The sequence below is a fragment of the Notothenia rossii genome (assembly GCF_949606895.1).
Source record: "Notothenia rossii genome assembly, chromosome: 5".
Lineage (NCBI taxonomy): Eukaryota > Metazoa > Chordata > Actinopteri > Perciformes > Nototheniidae > Notothenia > Notothenia rossii.
This window is the reverse complement of record NC_136903.1, coordinates 70636954-70656538: the sequence shown is the minus strand read 5'-3', so window position 1 is coordinate 70656538 and position 19585 is coordinate 70636954. Positions and strand designations below refer to the sequence as shown.

Here is a 19585-nt window from a genome sequence, read left to right as displayed (position 1 = left end):
TATTGGATACAATAGTGTATAAACTAATTAGCCCCACCTTGACAGATTGAATGCATCAATAATTATATTTTAGATCATTTTATAATGGACCATTATGAATAATCAGCACTTTCACCCTTGGTACTTGAAGTATATTTTGATGTCAATAATTTGTATCAAGTAAGATTTGGAAAGCAATACTTTGACTTCAAACCTATGTGGAAAGCCAACGTATTGCTTACTAGTATACGAATACTGTATTCATATACTGTAATATTACTACTTTTACTTAAATAAAGTATCTGAGTACTTATTCCACTGCTGTTGAAGCTGGTTGAGATTATTATAAGAATAGACGGCCTGACAGGCTAAACCCAGGGCCCACAAAGCTTACTCCTCGACTAATCAGAAGAGTAAAATGACTGCACATGCGCACTAAGTCTTCAACTTACATTTGACATGGAAATATACGACTTTGCCAGAATTTAGCTTGATAACGTGCTACTTAGCTAGCCACCTGGAGATTTACAAAGATGATGTCAGTTTAAAAGCCGCTTTAATCGTCAAAACACAACCTGCTGTTGTACCCTCCCATAAAGTGAACACAGGTAAGAGCGTTTTCATACTTTGACAAAGGTAGGTTAGCAGATCCCACCTGACGGCTAACGGTACCATGGAAACTAGCTCGATCACAATAATATAGTTACAGTAAAGCGACAGAGTTGGTGTTTACGGTTTTTATAAGCGTGTTTGTAAGAAGGGTTTTAAGTTTACATATATAAAGGGTTTTGTAGCTAGTTGGTTTGACTGTAGCCACATCACCATGTATTTAAAGTTATCAAGACCAGGGGCCAAACGGTGAAGTTCTGGTTAGCTCCTTACTAATGTTACTTTGGGGCTTTGTCAAATTAATTAAAAACTATTGCAGCAGTACATGAATGACCTTTCTACTTAATTCTAACAAACACATATGTTGTACTTAAAGGCAAAATGCAGCAATTTAAAGAGATTATTTTGTACATCATGTTATTGTGAGCACTACAATCGGTGGGTTGACTCACGTGTCAAAGCTGGAAATCAGAGCATCATACTGAGTTGATGAAGTCATTAGGATACACTTTGACCCTAATACAGTCATGGTTATATCGTCGTCACCATTACATTTATTCAGATTCAACATGTACAACTGAGTTTCACCGTCTCACATTTAACATGTATTTTCTGACAATCTAAGGGTAAGATGTTATTAACCGTAATTGACTAGACGTTGATACATTATTAAAGTGTATTAGTTGATATTAACAATTAAAGTGCACATTAATGGACATTTTTATAAATGCTAGTCAAGAGGCTATTTTTCATCTGTAGTCCCTGGACATAGCAACACAGCAAGCTCATGGCTTTATGTGAACAGAGGTAGGGATAACTTAGAGTCCCTACTAAAATGTAGTAGTACTTTAGGTTCAAAAGGTTCAAAGGTTGTAATGACATATACACAGCTACAGTGTAGTTGTGCAATGAAAACCTTAGGTCACAGGTTCCTCCAACATTGCAACATAAATATAAAAAAGACATACAACGAATACAAAAAAACAATACAAATGGTGCAAGTTCAGGCGTTTAGCAGTCTTTTGGCCTGTTTGATAAAACTGTCCCTGAGTCTGTTGGTCTTTGTCCTGATGCTGGCCACAGCCAGACCGCAGCAGACACGACAGTTTGTTGCTGGGGGGAAGGGAGTCTTTGTATGTTTGCAACATAATGTGTCTGCAGGGTTCTTGATTGACTTTTTTCCCCGCAATATTTGCCTAACATTAAAGTTTTCTTAGATTTTTGCTTTGGCATTACTGTGTTGAGATTAGTTCTTTCTTGTGGTATAACCGCCTGCTACAGCTATCCTTTTAGGGGGTGTAACATTAGAGAATATTTGTCAGTTTGGGAGTTGTCGTAGATTTAATGATTGTAAAAGCTGTTCGATGCAGATTAGGCTCCTATGATGTTTTTTGAGGCCAAGGCTTTTTGGGGAAGTCAGATGAGTTTGTGACCAAGTGATGAGATTTGTTACTAAGCTTACCACTTTCAAATGTTATATTATTTCCAAACTTGCTCGTACTGAAATTATTTCCACAAGCCTAGCTGTGTGGCAATAAAGGAATATCTAATCTAAAATAGTCAATTCCAACTTTTTGACTCATGTAGGTGATGGCATAAGTTGAGTCAAATATATCAGGGGTAGACATTAAGGGTAAAATGCCACTGGCCCCTCCGTGTTGACCCACCATTGTAACCACTGGCCCGGAGCATTCGTCCAAAAAAAAATCGACTTATAATGAAGAAAATGAACACATTTGTTGCAATAGTAATTTATGCACTAACTACATTACTACTTGTACTACAACATTTGAATAATCAGTTCTTCCTCATTTCCTCAATTGTTCATATTTGGTTTAGTTATTTTTAAAATAATGATATTGTGGTCATTGTTAAAAAATGTTAGCTATTATTATTTATATAATGCGCTTTCTGCCTTCCTGTCATTAGGAGTTAGAACCTTCATTATCCTAAACTGCTGGGACATTTCCCTAAAGCCAATACCTTTTATATTTTCTTCTCTTCACTTACTTGTCAGCATAGGTCGGCATTGATGTACAGATCCGACAGAAGACCTTGTTTATATTGGCATCATTGAGAGGTGCAGTGACGTGTCCTAAAACCAGGAAGTATAAGCTGCTGGTTTCCTCGACAAAAAGCAATGGGATTTCTCCAAAGGGTTTTGGAAAATAGCTGGAAATAAGGTCTGTGGAAAACAAACCTGTTTGATAAATGCACGTTTTGTTCTGCCGGATAATCTCCACATGTCTACCCTACTTTTATAATTTTCAAATCATAAATCTAATCGATAGATTATAAAAGGGTTTTAGGACGCGTCACTGCACCAACTCCATCGATGAAGCTGGCTGAAACGTTCTCTCCCTCTTCTTCTCATACTCCATGTCACTCTCCTTTAACTCCTCCGGTGACTTTCTTTTATTTGAAGATTGTGTTTTGCCCGGCGCTTGGCCGGTTACCGCTGGTATTAAAAACATTAATGGCGAATGGTTAGGTGGCGCGATAGTCTGTAGTGAAGGAGCGCGCTCCCGCTCACGGGAGCCTGCTCGCGCTCCGCTCCGCAGCAATAAGCTGTTTGCTTTTCACCCTACAACGACAACCGACTCACAAAACGCTATGTTGTAGCGTTAATAAACTAAACAATGGAACTAAATTGCAAGTCAAAATACCAATACCACAGGAAAATTCTTTTTTTTTTTAAAGCAACATTTTTTGTGGCCCGAGCGGGCAAGTGGAAAGTACGTTATGCTGGCCCGGGGTGTCTAAATAGTGCTTCCGGGCCAGCGGGCCAATTATAATGTCGAGCCCTGTATATGGATTAAGTTCTACCACATTCTTTGCCTCTGGGAAACCTAGTCGGAGTCTTAATCTCTTTTATTACCACCTACACGTGATTGTCCATGGAGTTTGAAAAGATAAGTTCTGACACATTTTAAAGGCAGTTTTACAATTTCAAGAGTGGAATTCGGGTCACACTGGGTCTGGGACCAGTACAGCCAATACTTATGTCAGATAGCACAGTGTACAAAAATAACCTGACGATGTGTGAAAATCCAAAACCAAGTCACAAGGTTCTTCAATAAAATGTATTTTTAATACACCTGCTGTAGGTTGATCAAAAGCTGAACAGAACTAAGCTGATCTATTATTTAACCAGGTGATAAGACAAAGGCAGTTGACGTAAATACCTGCACACAGTCCTGTTTTGATCTTCATCAGGAAAACTTACTGTGAGACATTACTTGATCAACATGATCCTCTGCAAAATAATGTTTTTATTATTAACATTATCAGTCAGAATAATGTCTTAGCCCGGGGGAGTTGGGTTTTGTGACAGTTTCTCCATTTTAGAATAATAAAATATATATATATATATATATATATATATATATATATATATATATATATATATATATATATATATATATATATATATATATATATATATATATATATATAAAAAAAAAAAATACAATACAAACACAACATGAAAATGTAAAGTAAATGTGTAAAAATAACATCACATAAAAACATTTATTTAAACATAGGTAGTATATAATAAGGTGAGGCAGTCATTTAGTGGAGTGAGAGACACATTTGTTTAGAGATTTAGTGGAGTTGTTTTGATTTGATTGATGTTGGGAAAAATTATTGGAGAAAATTCCATCATCATGTGTGTCTGCATACATTGTCAATGGTACTCAATTATAGGATCATTTTTACCAGTTTAGCTGGTTCGGTATCGTTTATGTTTTTTATGAGCAAAGAAATCTTAGTTTCAAAATAATACCGCATTTCAAACCTCATTTTGTACTCTTCCTAGTTCATTCACTCTGACTGCTGGCTGCAGCCACGTGAGAACACACAACAATTAAGTGTCTTCAGAGATGCAGAAAACTGAAGAAACACATTTGTTGTAAACTAATATCATTTCTCAAAATGTAATCTTTTTAAATGAATTGTTGCTGCTACTAAGCAAAGTACCCAGGATTGTATCACTTTTTATAAAGCCAACTACTACAATACAGAGCACATGTTGAGTTGTGAACTAAAGAAAGTGACACTCAGATGAAACCGTTGACCTTTAAAGCAGCTCTGTCTGCTGCCTCGTATGATCCCATAGTCACATGCTTTTTAAAGGAGCCACACTCTCTGTCTCAAATAACTTGCCGTTATATAAAACTGTTGTCTCTGTGTGGACTGAAAGTTTTTTCATTTAATTTTCGGGGTGTTAAGTAAAGAGGTATCAATTTTACTGTGGAGCCGAGTGTGAGAGGAAGGGTGCATGTGGAAGTGAAACTGGTGCCGGTGGTCAACTCAAGGATTACTGTTAAAGGTTCTCATTAAGGAAGTGACCTCTCACATGCTCTTAATGTTGCAGAGTCATTTTTATGACTTAGACATTTTTAATAAAAAAACATTAGGTGGCATTTAATGATGTATTCAGAAAATTACGCAAGCTCCCAAGATAATTGCAAGTCATAAGCGTGTGACTAGAAATGTTCCCGACTTTAATTCTGCAACCAAAATGGCCGTAACTGAGCCCACACATAAATGTCACAAGGTATTTCTCTTGTTTTTTGAAAATAAAAAGTTACTTTGTTTTAATCACTGTGGACTTGCAAACTGCTATATCTCTGTGTTGTTGTTCTTATGTTGTATTTATGATCATTTAGTGATATGGCCTCTTTTGTCTAAAATAAATCAGAGCTTTGAACAGCTGAGAAAAGTTAGTTGATCAACGGCAAATTTGATTAATCAATTAATAAAAAGTCATTTATTAAGCTAAAATGGCTTGGAACGCTTTTCTCAGCCTAGAAAATATGGATATTTCTGGCTTCTTTGTTTTATACTCTTTAATTTAGTTTGTTTAGGCTTTGGACTGAAAGTAGTAGACATTCAAATACATGAACTTGGATTTTGAATCTGGGACAGACATTGTTCACTATTTTCTGGCATTTTATAGACCAATCAATGAAACGGCATATTTGTTCAATAAATCGTATCAATTATGTTTTAATAAAAAGGGGAAAGGGCAAGACCATTTTGCAAATGTTTCATGATATACATTCATATTTGCATTTACTGTTATTGAGAAAACCTGAAGTAAGTCTCTTTGGGAATCCAGTCATTTTAGCTCAATGGTTGTTTGAGTGCAAAGCATCACTTATGTGATAATTACTGTTTTGCCTTCCACAGTCATGTGATGATGTATCTGTTGTTGTCGTATTCCAGGGAGGCTGATATTCATCCCTCCAGTTCCCAGGGATCCCTCAGCCTGCCCTGATGAAGGCCGAGCAAGACGAAGACCTCCTGGAAGGTAAAGCAACAGGAACACGACCATCACATTACAGACACACCTTCTGTGTTCTCCAGCATTACACACTCTGGCCATTGGGTTAGGGCTGCAATCCTCTTTCTGTGTCAGCGTGCATGCTGACAGAGAGGCTTAAAACAATATTTTACTGAAGAATACTGAACACTTTTTATATACATGTTGCCCCAGAGCCATGGCTTGACTTTTGAAAACTCAAACTCTCATATTTATAAAAAATAACATTTGTTTTCTTTCTTCCTTGGAATAATTTAAGTATCTGAATGTATATTGTGTAACACTTTAAAAACATAAATCACAGTGCTTTACAACGCAGCATAAAAAAATCCAATAAAATGAAATTAGATGAGAACATCATAGAAGAATAAATGAGGATAAGGTATATGATAATATTTTTTAAACTATTGAAATTAGACATAAGGTGTATGATAATTTGTTAAAACAGTAAACCAACATCAGACATACATAACGAGTAATAGACTAAGTCAAAGTACATTAAAAAAGGTGTGTTTTGAATAGACAGACAGATCTCATCCGGCAAATGGTTTAATCATTAAAGGGCAAACAGAGGGCAGGTCACATTGCTATTACTATTACTATTTGTGCTATGGTTCGGTTTTCCTCTATGAAAAAAAGAGCAGATGTGTGCCTCGGCGTGCGTACTTTACTTCTCTGTCTTTTGGGGCTCATTTTTAGAAACAGGATGTAAGAATGTCTTTAAGCGACGAATGACAACAAAAGTGATGATTAAGGCAAAGTCATTCAAGCAGAGTCATTGTTAGGAGCAGCGGACTGTGGGAGCAGCCGTCAGTTGGAAATGAAGGAAGGAAATAATGAAAGGTCCAAACTCAGTGAGTAGTACACAATGTTTTCTGGTATATCATTTGTCAGAAATGGTAAACACAAGAGTTAGAAGAGCTTTTTCTCCGATGTTACTCTTGTAAATATTGACTGTAATTATTTTCCTTTCATTGTGTCCTCAGAAAACATGTTTGTTGGTACTTTGGGCTTAGGAGTTGAATAATGGGTCATAATTACAGGTCTTAACATTATTGTTTAAAGACAATATGAGAATATATTGAGAATATGTCGCTTCTGGTCATTAAAACTGTGGCTCAATCTTTAAGTCCATGTAGTAAGCTGCTGTTCAGACAAGTCTCAGACGGAAGCTGTGTTTTGTCTTCTGTTCACCTTGAAATATCTGTTTTAGTTTATATTTGAATGGCAGAGCTGTTGTTGTTCCTTGGGTATCTGCTGTATGTCTGCTAACTCATAACAAGACCTCAGCTCTTTAGAAAGTAAAAAAAAAAATGGTTTAGTCAGAACCAATTTCATTTTGTTTTAATTCATGCTAACCTTGCTGTACAATTTGGGTTAAGGTTAGGTGAACAGAGGTTTGAGAGTTTGGCTATGTTGAAAAGCATCAAGTGCTGTTGCTAAAGTATTAGTCTAGTATCACAACCATTATTTTCTATTTACATTAAACCAAACATAATTTATGGGGCAAATCTTGAACCCATTTTAATACTAGGTACTTTTCTCCCACCTAGCTGTCAATACTCAAATCATGTAGCATGGCCAACTGCAACACTGTTGTAGCAATGAAATGTGTCAGTAGAGAGTTTATCATTAAACATTTAGAAATGACTTTCAGAACTACAAAAATGAAATCCATGTTTAAAAAGATATTTGTCATAATGGCACCAAATTTCGTTTTTCTTCTCTGTTTCTGTCAGAGGACTCCCCTCAGGAGAATGGAGCTGAGACAAACCAGTACAGCTCCGTCTCTCCTCCTTCCTCACCAGTAGCCCAGGATGAACCCTTCTCCACATACTTTGAGGACAAGGTGGCCATTCCTGACAATGTCAGCCAGGTAAGATCCTTATATACCACTGTTTCATGTAAAACAAGCAGCAAAACACACGCTTAAGTGTGGGTACGTATGTAATCATGTACATGTGGCTGCGATCATCAGTTTCAAAGATCAAGTATAATGTTTTAAACTTATTGGAGTTGTATAATTTTTTTAGATTTGGGGAAGCTTAACACACTTTATTTTGGAATGTATACAACTCCATATCAATCAAATCACATGTTATCAGTAATGCCTAAATGTGACCTTTCCCCCATTCAGATGTTCAGCTTCCGTAAACTCTGGGCCTTCACTGGACCGGGGTTTTTGATGAGCATTGCTTACTTGGATCCAGGGAACATCGAGTCCGACCTGCAGTCCGGAGCTAAAGCCGGCTATAAGGTGACATTTTAGTATCAGTATTCTTTTATTTTGAAGGCAAATGGCCTCTAGTCATGTGTCGTCTGTCTCTTGCTCAATTGTCACACAAAATAGGTTGCATCACCATACAGTATTTCTCTAAGAAAAGGCATCATAGGTGCAATGACTTACATTTAGGGAAAGTGATTGTACTGATTTATTTGTCTTTGTGTCAGCTCCTGTGGATCCTCCTCGGAGCCACCATCATCGGGCTGTTGCTGCAGAGGCTGGCTGCGCGCCTCGGGGTCGTCACGGGGATGCATCTGGCTGAAGTCTGCAACCGCCAGTATTCCACAGTGAGCTTTCAGCACTCATAACGCATATTAACTTCCCCTCTCTTGTTGTATATTAACTTTTTAGGAATGGGACTGAATGTGTGAGTGGGTTAAGAGTGTCAAAATGAGTTTTCCATTTTTGCTTTACCAAATAGAGTAAAGTTTTAAACCTTCATTAATTATTTTCTTTTTTTTTGCATGTCACTGATCAAGATAAGATTACAATATTGGTATTAGTATTCTACTATTTGAAGAATTAGATTACAAGGGTTGTTGTGTTTCAATGTCTCTGATCCAAACATTTCCAATACCTCCAGAGCCCATCCAAAACGTTTATTTTCCTAATCAAATATTCTACTTTAATTAAATTCAGGTGGTTGGTTTTTAGTTTTCCAAAAACAATGTTTTCACTGCTGACAAAGAACAGTTTGCTCTCCCCTGCTTGTCATACAAAGGGAGGCCTGATGGACAAGTGACATTCTTTAGATACATTTGATGAAAAATCAGTTAATCCAATCAATCACTTTATTTAACACTTTTGGTAGGGTCAGAAAAAAAAATAGGATGACAGTCATTAAAGCCTTTTTGGTCAAACTCAATAGAAGCTTTTAATATAAAACATCAACCGCAACAGCCCTACATTTTTTATATCCTGTTTTAAGAGTATTTAACGCTGCTAAATGACATCATCTTCCACTCTCTGATTATATCCGTTCTTTTATTTCTGTTTCAGGTTCCTCGGGTCATGCTTTGGGTGATGGTGGAGCTGGCGATTATTGGCTCGGACATGCAGGAGGTCATTGGCTGTGCCATCGCTCTCAACCTTCTCTCAGTGGGCAGGTACCATTAGAAGCGTCTGCAAACATTTGTAGAGATTTACAAAGCGTATATTTCTGTAATGGTGAGGAGTTACTGGAGTTCTTCTCTTTCCCCTTCAGGATACCACTGTGGGCAGGAGTCCTCATCACCATCACAGACACATTTGTGTTCCTCTTTCTAGACAAATACGGTAGGGATTCACTTACTTAACATTCCATGTGTTATGAAAGCTGTGCTTCCAGGTGTTGACACAGTTTGTACCTCCTTGTAGGCTTGAGGAAACTTGAAGCCTTCTTTGGATTCCTCATCACCGTAATGGCTCTGAGCTTTGGTTATGAGGTAAAAGTCCCTTACAATGTCCTGGATAGTTCAAGTGTTTATTGACAGCTGTCAGATTTTGACAGACTCTCTTTTGCCTGTGCGTAGTATGTGGTGGCAGCACCAGACCAAGCGGAGCTTCTGAAGGGGATGTTCATCCCCTACTGCGCCGGCTGCGGGTCTGTGCAGCTGGAGCAGGCCGTGGGAATTGTAGGCGCCGTCATCATGCCCCACAACATCTACTTGCATTCAGCACTGGTCAAGGTTAGTAGCACATTTGTTTTTATTCAGAAAAACTAGTTTTGTTTTTCTTACCAAATTGTTTGCACAGTTTTTATTTTGAAAATGCAGAACATCGTTGTTTGAGGTCAACTTTATTGTATTGGCTAAAAAATGTAAAAGTACTAATTTTTGTATTACCTCTGGGTCAATTGTTCTTCACTTCACTTGCTGTTTATTTCTAAATAAATGTTTATTATTAATACTATAGCTATTTGTAATATTCATACACATTTTTTGTAAACTGTGAGTCCCATTTGTCTTTCCTATACAATATAAAATAGTAATTGAAAAGCTCAGCATTATAAATGCCATTTTTAAAGATTCTTAAAGCAGATGTTGGTTGTTTGATGGTTGTGTTATTCTGTTTGATTCCTTTTATACAAGTCTCGGGATATTGATCGGAAAAATAAGAATGAAGTAAAGGAAGCCAACAAGTACTACTTCATCGAGGCAACCATTGCTCTGTTCATCTCCTTCCTGATCAACGTCTTTGTCGTAGCGGTCTTTGCCGAGGCCTTCTACGGCAAAACCAATAATGACATGGTGAGAATCCTGCCCTCTTTACTGCTGTTCTTCATACTAGAACAACAAAGATATTTTCTGTTTAGTACGATTGACCCACATTGTGCAGAGCCAAGAGTTGTGTCTTAACATGTGTTTGTGTTCCTGGTTTCAGAATCAAAAGTGCAATGAAACCGGCCTCCTGCCAAACGATCTCTTCCCTCGTAACAACGAGACACTGCAGGTGGACATCTACAAAGGGGTAAGTCCTCCCAACAGTAATATATAATCGTGTCTTGACATATAACGTCACTTCCTATAAATCAAAACCAGATATACTTACAGTATTGGTGCATAGAACAAAATCTATATTTTTTTCATGATGTATTCGAGAGGATAGGAACGCATCGCAGATCTTTTCATGATATTTGAGATGTGTCTCAATCCTGTGTGGGTTCCCCTACGACTGTACATACTTATTATGTTTATATACTTAGCGTTTTTTTGCAGTTAATATACAATAGTGTGCGAACCTGCATTTTAACTTCAGATAACCATCTCTCCGTCTTGTTGAAGGGATGAATAGATTGATAACTTATTTCCGTGTCTGTTTGTTTGCTTAGGGAATTGTGCTGGGCTGTATCTTTGGACCTGCAGCCCTCTACATCTGGGCCATAGGAATCCTGGCAGCTGGACAGAGCTCCACCATGACAGGCACTTACTCTGGGCAGTTTGTCATGGAGGTAGGAGTGTGTTTTGGTACCTTGAAATGTTTATAAAAAACAAACATAAGTGTGTGTGCGTGCTCAGGTTTTTCTTTTGTGTTTTTGAAGGGATTCCTGAACCTTCGTTGGTCCCGTTTTGCGCGGGTTCTGCTGACCCGCTCCATCGCCATCACTCCTACACTGCTGGTCGCCATTTTTCAGGATGTTAAGCATCTGACGGGGATGAACGACTTCCTGAACGTTCTTCAAAGCATGCAGGTCAGGAAGAATAATTATTGAAAGCCCTTATGAGGGAAAATGTGTGACTTTAACCCACTGCTACTCTGTCCTATTCTGTCGTACGAAACTGTAAACATATTCGCTGACCTTTCTTTCTGTTCAACAGCTTCCTTTTGCCTTGATCCCAATTCTGACCTTCACCAGTATGAAATCCATTATGAACGACTTTGCAAACGGAATGTGAGTAAAATGTGATTTATTTGTATCATTAATACCTGACTATTCAGGATGTTTTAGTATCAAAGTTAATTTAACTTATAAACAAAAAAAATGGAAGGGAGGAGATCTTTCTTTGACAGCCTTTTTTGTTAAATGTTTTGTGATGGGGGTCTGTGTTTACTTATTCATTGAGAAATCATGCAACTTATTTGCTCAAGGTCATGTGAGTCATTCTGTTCTAGACAGTTTTATTTGAAACTGAATGTTCCTCTCTTTAACAACATATAGGATGATACTCATCCAATGTTGTTTTCTGACAGGCCGATATTGGATTATGCAAACTATGAATTTACTCAGTGGTTAGATGGAGCACTTTCCAGGAAGCTGTTAAAAACCCGTTATTTCCCAATCGTCTAATGAACTGTCTGTTTGTTCAGGGTGTGGAAGATTTCAGGAGGCATCGTCATCCTGGTGGTTTGTGCCATCAACATGTACTTTGTGGTGGTGTACGTCACGGCGCTGCACAGTGTGCTTCTCTATGTCCTCGCTGCTCTGCTCTCCTTGGCCTATCTGTGCTTTGTGGGCTACCTGGTGAGTCGAATTACTTCTCATTATTTGGTTTTAGTACTTTGACATTTGGTAACCTTTTTTTTTTTAATGCAGACAATGAATCAGTGACGAGCATAGTAGGATAAACCTTTTGCTCTTGATCTTGCTACAGAAAATATGTGGTTATACTAAAGTGCTGCCAACCTAGTTTTCTTTTCCCCATATTAACCAATAGTTACAATCACCTAAATGAATAAATCCATTGTAGTAATTCAACTTATCTAACAATCAATATATGTCTTATCTTCATTCTTACATTTCTAATTGTGAGAACAAACACAGTGAAGTGCAGACAACTGAAGCAATTAAGGTTAATCACAATCAAACTCAACCAGGATCCAGTAATCCAACATTTAAGGTGCTACAAATGTAGGTATACAAATAGTTACTTACTTACAGATGGTAAAAAAAAAGAACAGTTTACAATTTATTTGTGATGTTCAGGGTTAGGGTTATGATTAAATACATTTTAGTTTTGAAAACTGTCTAATGTATTTAAATGTTCTGTTTTAGGAATGTTTAAGTGAAACAACATATTTCTTGCATACCCTGTTGTGTCTTGACTTCTTCTCCCCCCCCCCCCCCCCCCCTGTGTTTTTGTCTGCAGGCCTGGCACTGCTTGGTTGCCCTGGGGGTTTCCTGCCTGGACTTTGGCAGCAGGGTAAGCAATCCACCTGCCATGTTGATAGAGGAGCACTCTGAATACGACTCGTAGTGCCGAACCGGACAATAACCACCAGCATTCCTCTTGGAAACACTGAGCCCTGTACACAACCAAGACTTGTGTAGATCATGTAGCATCACATGTTGATTTTGTGTAGGGCTGGGTATCAGAATGTGGTGCTACTTAGGTACTCAACAAACTCAATTTATAATGCACCAGCACAATTAAGGGCAGTGTTTAATGCTTGATAAGGAAATATATCTGCATCATTTGGCAAATGAATAATTTTTACAATCCTTATAGGCAACAACTATGACCACCTCTGCTTGTAAGTGACATACTTTGACAGAAATGGTTCATAACATATGTTCTCCATTGACGTTAAACCCAATTTTTTGTAAAATGAAATCTCAAAAGAAACACTCCACACTGTCTTCTTCACTTTTTGTCAGGGATATCTTTTTAATAACTTTTCTGTTCACAGACCTGACGAATAATATGAACAGAAACGTTATTAACAAATGTCTCTGACTGCAAGTGGAGATCTACAGAAAGTGCACCAGCTTTTTTATAACATTTTATCAGACTTTTGAAAAACAAGCACCTCAGTTTGTATTTTCACCCCATCTTTATGAAGACATTTCCCACAGTCTCTGTGCTTCACACAACTTTGGATGTCAGAAGGAGGATGATGGAGATCAGTGAAGGTTAAAGGATTTAGACAGGATGATTTTAGACTTCCTCTCACAAGACCGTAAGTTAGCATTTTGTAAATGTTATATTTTCCTACATGTGAGAAGCAGAAAGATATGCAACCGATTTGTTGAAAGATTTGTTGTTTCTTACCATTGTTTCCAATAAGTATTAACAGACCTAACTGGCTACCTATAACAGTAGTCTTTAAATCCTTTTGTTGCCTGATTATTTGGCTTGTTCTCTAAATGCTAGCTGCATCCCACACTCTGATCTCTGTTTACCTTGATTACCTCCCAGTGTAGTGTTATTATTTTCACCCTGTCTACCTCAACATCCTCCATTGTCTCATTCCTCTGAACCGTCTCTGTAGCTGTTTGATTCTTTGGATTTTTGCATCAAACTATTTAATAACAATTGTCAAATAGTTCTCAAAAAAGTGATGTTAAAGCAACTATATGTACCAAAAATCACCAAATGATATCCAGCCCTAAATGTACCCAATTTGATTATTATCAGCTGATTTTAAATGGGTTAATTTCAGTGGTTATCAGCCCCATAGTGTGTCGGACGGGGCCTGCTACACCCACTATAGGTTTTATCACACGTTTGATCACCAGAAGAAGGAAATCAAGAAGATGACACCTACCTCTAGTGACTTTAGCAAATATGACAAAAGCAAAGGCAGTCGATGTCACGAGAAACTCCATTAGGGGTGGGGGATGTGAACAGGGAACCATTACCCAGGAGACTGGTGTTGGCGCCCCATCTACATTCACAATTTGTTTTGTCTTTTTGTTTACATCTTATTATGTCACTTTTGCTTCACAAGCCTCGTCACTTTAACACAAACACATTTTTTCTCCTAGCCATAACAAAGCAGTTTGGTTGCATAAACCTAAACAACTATTTTGTTTGTGTTGTTTTAAATTTGCACGCATTAGAACGGTAGCGATAACCACTGATAACGGCCTCTTAATCAGCCGTTAGCCTTCAAATTGTGTGAGCTGATTCCTGTCTAACATGTCACAGTTTGAGCATCATGTATTACCATACTCTTCATTTGTTACGTCCTAGTTGATTCTTGGTTCTGTAAAGTCCAGAGTTGAAAGATTGTACAATCAAGCCTGTCAATGGGGATTTTTTTCAAATCTAAAAATTAGCCTTGCATTGTAAAATCCAATTTGAATGGCTTAAATGGAGGACCGTTATTGTCTGACAAAGTCTAAAGAAGAGTCATTTAAAAACCTGCTGTCGTGCTGCATATTGAAAACTGTTGTGTTAACCCCCTTTGATGTAAAACTTTATCCACAAAATAATAATTTTGTAAATCAATTTCACACCCTGTGTTAACTTTAATATTTCAGAAAAACTGAGAAAGTGGTTTGAATTGTAGTGAATGGGGGCCGCATTTAACAACAGCAAAATGATATCAAAATGTCTATTATGTGGAGTTTTTTTTTTAAAGTATGAATTTACTGAAAATGCATGTTAATCAATGTGTTTGGGAAGTAGTGAGCATACGACAGGATTAAAAACCTGCGCCGAGTTATGTGACAGTTGGTGAGCTAATGTTTTTTTAAATAGTTTTCCTGTTATTAAATCCGGCCAACTTTACTTCAATTCATCCATAATCTTAGTTTTTGATTCTTTGTTAACCATGGAGTTGTTTTAAGAATTGATGGGGGAGTTATGATATAGAAAAGTCATGTTGTGTGTGAAGTATCTCTTTAACAGACTCCATTCAAGCAAAGTTTCATATGACAGTCACCCCTTCCTCTTTTAGTGCCTAAATAATCAGGATGCCAGTGACTCTCAAATGCTAAAGTGAGCTTATCAGTGAATCAAAGCTTAAGTGTGAAGGAAGATAAGCTTGTAGTACTGTGCACGAGTTGTATCATACATTCTTAACTGTGAGTTTAGGTGTTGAATAAAGATCCATTGAAGTATTAAAAACATGATAAACCTCTAATTCAGAATGGTTGCCTTTGGGAAAAGCTACATAGAAATATATTGTATAAATATGTGATGTTGAAATTTATAGATTGTAAGTTCTGAAATAAATATAGGGATTTATTTGAACTGCTATGTAGAGAATTAAAAACATTTAAAAAAATGGTTGAAATGTTTAAATCCATTACAAGGTTACTTGTAATAAATATATATATATATATATATATATATATATATATATATATATATATATATATATATATATATATATATATATATATATTTATTTATATATATTTATAGCCCATGATCCCCAGTTTTCTCAGAGGGTTTCCAATCTGTAATCCACCTTTAAAAAGCAGTCATATTTTGGATAATAAATAGTCAAGTCAGATTTATTTGCATGTAGAAAATGTTGATGCTGAATTGGGTGCACTGCATCCACAGTGTGTCCACCGATTCATTTAAGACTTCCTTTTAGAAATGAAAAAGTTGTAATCTGTTTGACTTCGTACATGTGTGTTTGTTCTCAACACTGTTGGTTTATTTTTTAAATGTGTGTGTTTCTTTTACTAAGAATAAAAGTATTATGAGAATTCAAACTTGTTTAGAAAAAATGTAATATTCATATTTTCATATAAAACGAGTGCCATCGTTTCTGCTGTCAGCCTCTGTTAGAGTACAGCTTGGATAAAGTAAACAGGATTTCAATAATTTTCAAACTCCGAGAAACTGGTCTCGGGTTCAGGGTTCTCAAAAGCTTTCATAAAGTTACTCAAGGTAACTGCTGACATAATGAATACCTCATGGCTAAAGCACATTTGAACCTTTCCAGGGATAGATTCGATGTAGATTAAGAAACTAATTTCTGCTCTTTGGGATTTTGCAACGTGATAAAGCACCCCATGTGTTCAAAAATAAATGGGAAAGTCTGGATATAAGGACATTTGTTGGCGTCTTCTGTATGAATGTCTAAAGGATTTATACATGAAAGTGTTTCAACTACAAGTCTATTTTAAATACAGAAAATTCTTGATTGTATCATACATCAAATAAATCAATACCTCAGAAATAACTAGAGAATTGTCTTTTCGGCAGTCTTGTAATGTTAATTTTATAAATAAGTACTAAACTTGATAACTTGCCCTACTGTACTGCTCATTAGGTGGTGACAATGTGATAAGGTAATACACAAGGAAGTTGTTTACGTTCCTCTTACCAGATTGAATGGGGACATTTTAGGATGATGGCAGTTATTTTAGGATAAATAATACATTTTCAGCGCTTTCCTGGATTAAATGAGGAAAGTTGAGTTTGGAAAGTAACATTTTGACCTACTGTAAGGTGAGCACCATTAATGAATCTGTAATTTTAAAACAATCAAATTCAAATTGTGAACTTTTGATGATCACGACTTTTCGGAGTTTATATTAAATGAAGCTGATTATCTTTGGATTGTAGATATACAAAACAAGACATTTAAAAACATCAGCTTGGACTGTGTTTTGCAGCCCTATAAGCATGTCATCTTGTGTTTTTTTTGTGCAATGTATGAAGATTAAGTTCTGAATAACTTCCTAATTGTAAAACCATTCATTAATACGTGAACTTGAGAATCAGACGAATACGGCATGGCGTGGCCAAATCATATGAAAACATGTCCTGTTGCCATGCAGGTTATCCTGGTAAAGTAATGCTTATAGGATTGATATGTGTAATTAACCATTTGTATTAAATTCTGTCCTCTCTCTTTCAGATGCAACTGTCCCGGCACACTGACATTTACCTACTGACTGACATGGACACTGACACTGGTTGAGAAGAAGGAGGACGCGATGTGAGCAGATGTTGATCTGATGACCCGACAGTAGCGAAGGACCACTGAAACCCGGCCAGTATGTGCTAGTCTTCACCTCTCTGTGCCTAGCATGTCTTTAAAGTGTCCTTAAAGTACACACTGTGTTGTACACCCAGTAATGTGTAATCCAATTGAGGATGCTTTTTATTGTAAATATGTTGTCAATCTCAGCCAAATAATGTTAATGCAAATAATGGTTTAATATCTCGGAAAGATGCTTATTCCTGTAACAAAGCAAACTACATCAAGTTTCAAATTTAAAAAAACAAACATCTCTTAAAGTCCAATATAACATGTTTTGCCAACTAGGCAATACTGTGAGGAACATGCTTTCTACAAAGACATTGCACAATAATAAACTTACAATTCCACATCATTGAAATAACAGTGAATTAAATTCAGAGGGGTCAGTCAGCTGTTTTCAGAGGATGCTGCACTTAGTGTGCCGTGGACCTAAAATATTTACAGCACTCTGCACATTTAATTCAGTCTTCTTGGTTTAGCTGAAATGACATTAGAAATATATATTTATAAATTTGCCATGGTTACACAGCCCTGTGACAGAAGGTTCTGAAAAGTCTGATGAATGTCAAGATTTTATTTAAAACATGTTTTTCATTTGGTAGGAACTGAATAGCTGTCCTTGTTTAATTGTATGTAATTCAAAATCCTTCATCAAGATGTTATTAATATTAAACGAATACATTGTTTAAATTAATATATTGAATATCTATATAACCCTTGACAAATATACAAGGTATTGATGTCTGTTTATTCACACTTTTTCCTGTGTTTTATACTATTTGAAAGGGTGACAGTTTAATGTCATTTTATACACAGTTATTATATATAATTCTGTTTCTTGGAAATAAAGTCTATACAGTATATCCTTCGTATGTTTCCACAACATATTTCCAATAATTTGAAGGACTGGCTGATTTTAAATTATTCAACAAATGCCAGCGTGTAGGATTTGAGAATTCATTATATTGGTGGTCCTTGGGCGTAGTAACTTAAAGACACTGTGACAGCGGGCACTCACTTAAAACGAAATAATATTACATGTATTCCGCAAATGTATACATTCCCATATCATTTATTTATGATTTATTTTTGTCATAAATGTAAAGTTCATGACTGATCATTGCTAAATGCAGCACTTGAAGTTTGATCCCTAAAGAGTTTGCCTCCTATCGATAGATGTTACATCTTATTTATCACACACACATGTACATCACACATACATTTATATGAATATAAAAACGTGGCATCTCTATTATATCAACTTAATTTACTCTTGTAAATCTCCTTCTCAGTTTAGCTTAGGTCAGTTTGTCTGAGATGTTTTTATTCATGTGTAGTTATTTAAAAAAACGTTTTGATAAATGGCTATTTGGCCTGTACTGTATGATGTTTTGTTTAGTTAAGTTTAACATTTTAAAATGTTTGCTTGGCTTCTATTTTGGGATATTATGTAGATATAGATTTTCTTTATTGAGTTAAACTTGGGCAGGGGTGGGATGTGTGCTAAAGGGCATTATGTTACAGAACAAGATTGCATTGAAATGAATGTGGAAGAACAAGATAGAAATTGGCACTGTGGTGCAAAAGAGTGAGGTGCATACAGTAAATGGTTTAAATGTGAAGTGAAGCAGAACAACACGTGTTCATTTTATCTCAGGGCTTCCCGTGTCCTGGCAAAAATTTGAGTACATGAAGTTTAATAGAGGCGACAAGTGTAAGCAGAAGTGTGCTTGTGAACTTCACTCACTTGTCACCTTTTATAAGCAGAAAAAAACTGAAATTAAAATGAGAATAGGACAATGAAAATTATATGAAATATATATATCAAATTAATTCTAAAAATTATTTAGTGGTTAGATTGTTTTTGCTGGTTTGGGCTGATATATACACCAAACCTTTGACTCAATTCTGAACTGAACTTCTGTGTTACTGTGCAGACGACCAATGTGCCTCCTGAATTCACCACTGTGCCTCATTTCTACTATCTATCGCACACTATTCTGTCAAAAAAACCTTTTTTTAAACCAATACAAATCATTGTTGTTACAACACAACCATATTATATTTAGTAAATCAATAGCATCTTTGTTAAACTATGTGTAGTAGGGTTGAGGTGTAGAGAGGGTAAGATTTGTTCAGATATTGTTTTGTGCATTTTTCATCATACTTTTTCAAAGACTAATATTTTTGTTAGGAAATGTATATATTTTTTTCACTGCAAGATGTATCATATT

At 36.4% G+C, this 19585-nt stretch overlaps 1 protein-coding gene across 2 annotated transcripts; it reads left to right on the top strand.

The window, feature by feature from the left end:
* Positions 1-418: 418 nt before the first annotated feature.
* On the top strand, positions 419-17642 carry slc11a2 (solute carrier family 11 member 2). 2 transcript variants are annotated; one of them, XM_079684853.1, is made up of 17 exons: positions 419-587; positions 5821-5905; positions 7657-7793; positions 8055-8174; positions 8369-8488; positions 9201-9307; positions 9406-9476; positions 9558-9625; positions 9713-9868; positions 10271-10429; positions 10563-10649; positions 11011-11130; positions 11221-11370; positions 11498-11571; positions 11988-12141; positions 12767-12820; positions 17226-17642. In XM_079684853.1, the coding sequence occupies exons 2-17, from the start codon at positions 5872-5874 to the stop codon at positions 17286-17288; spliced, it is 1674 nt and encodes a 557-aa protein (XP_079540979.1). In that variant the 5' UTR covers positions 419-587; positions 5821-5871; the 3' UTR covers positions 17289-17642. The 2 variants fall into 2 exon arrangements, with proteins under 2 accessions (XP_079540979.1, XP_079540980.1); XM_079684854.1 differs by lacking the exons at positions 419-587; positions 5821-5905 and adding an exon at positions 5960-6771.
* Positions 17643-19585: the final 1943 nt, after the last annotated feature.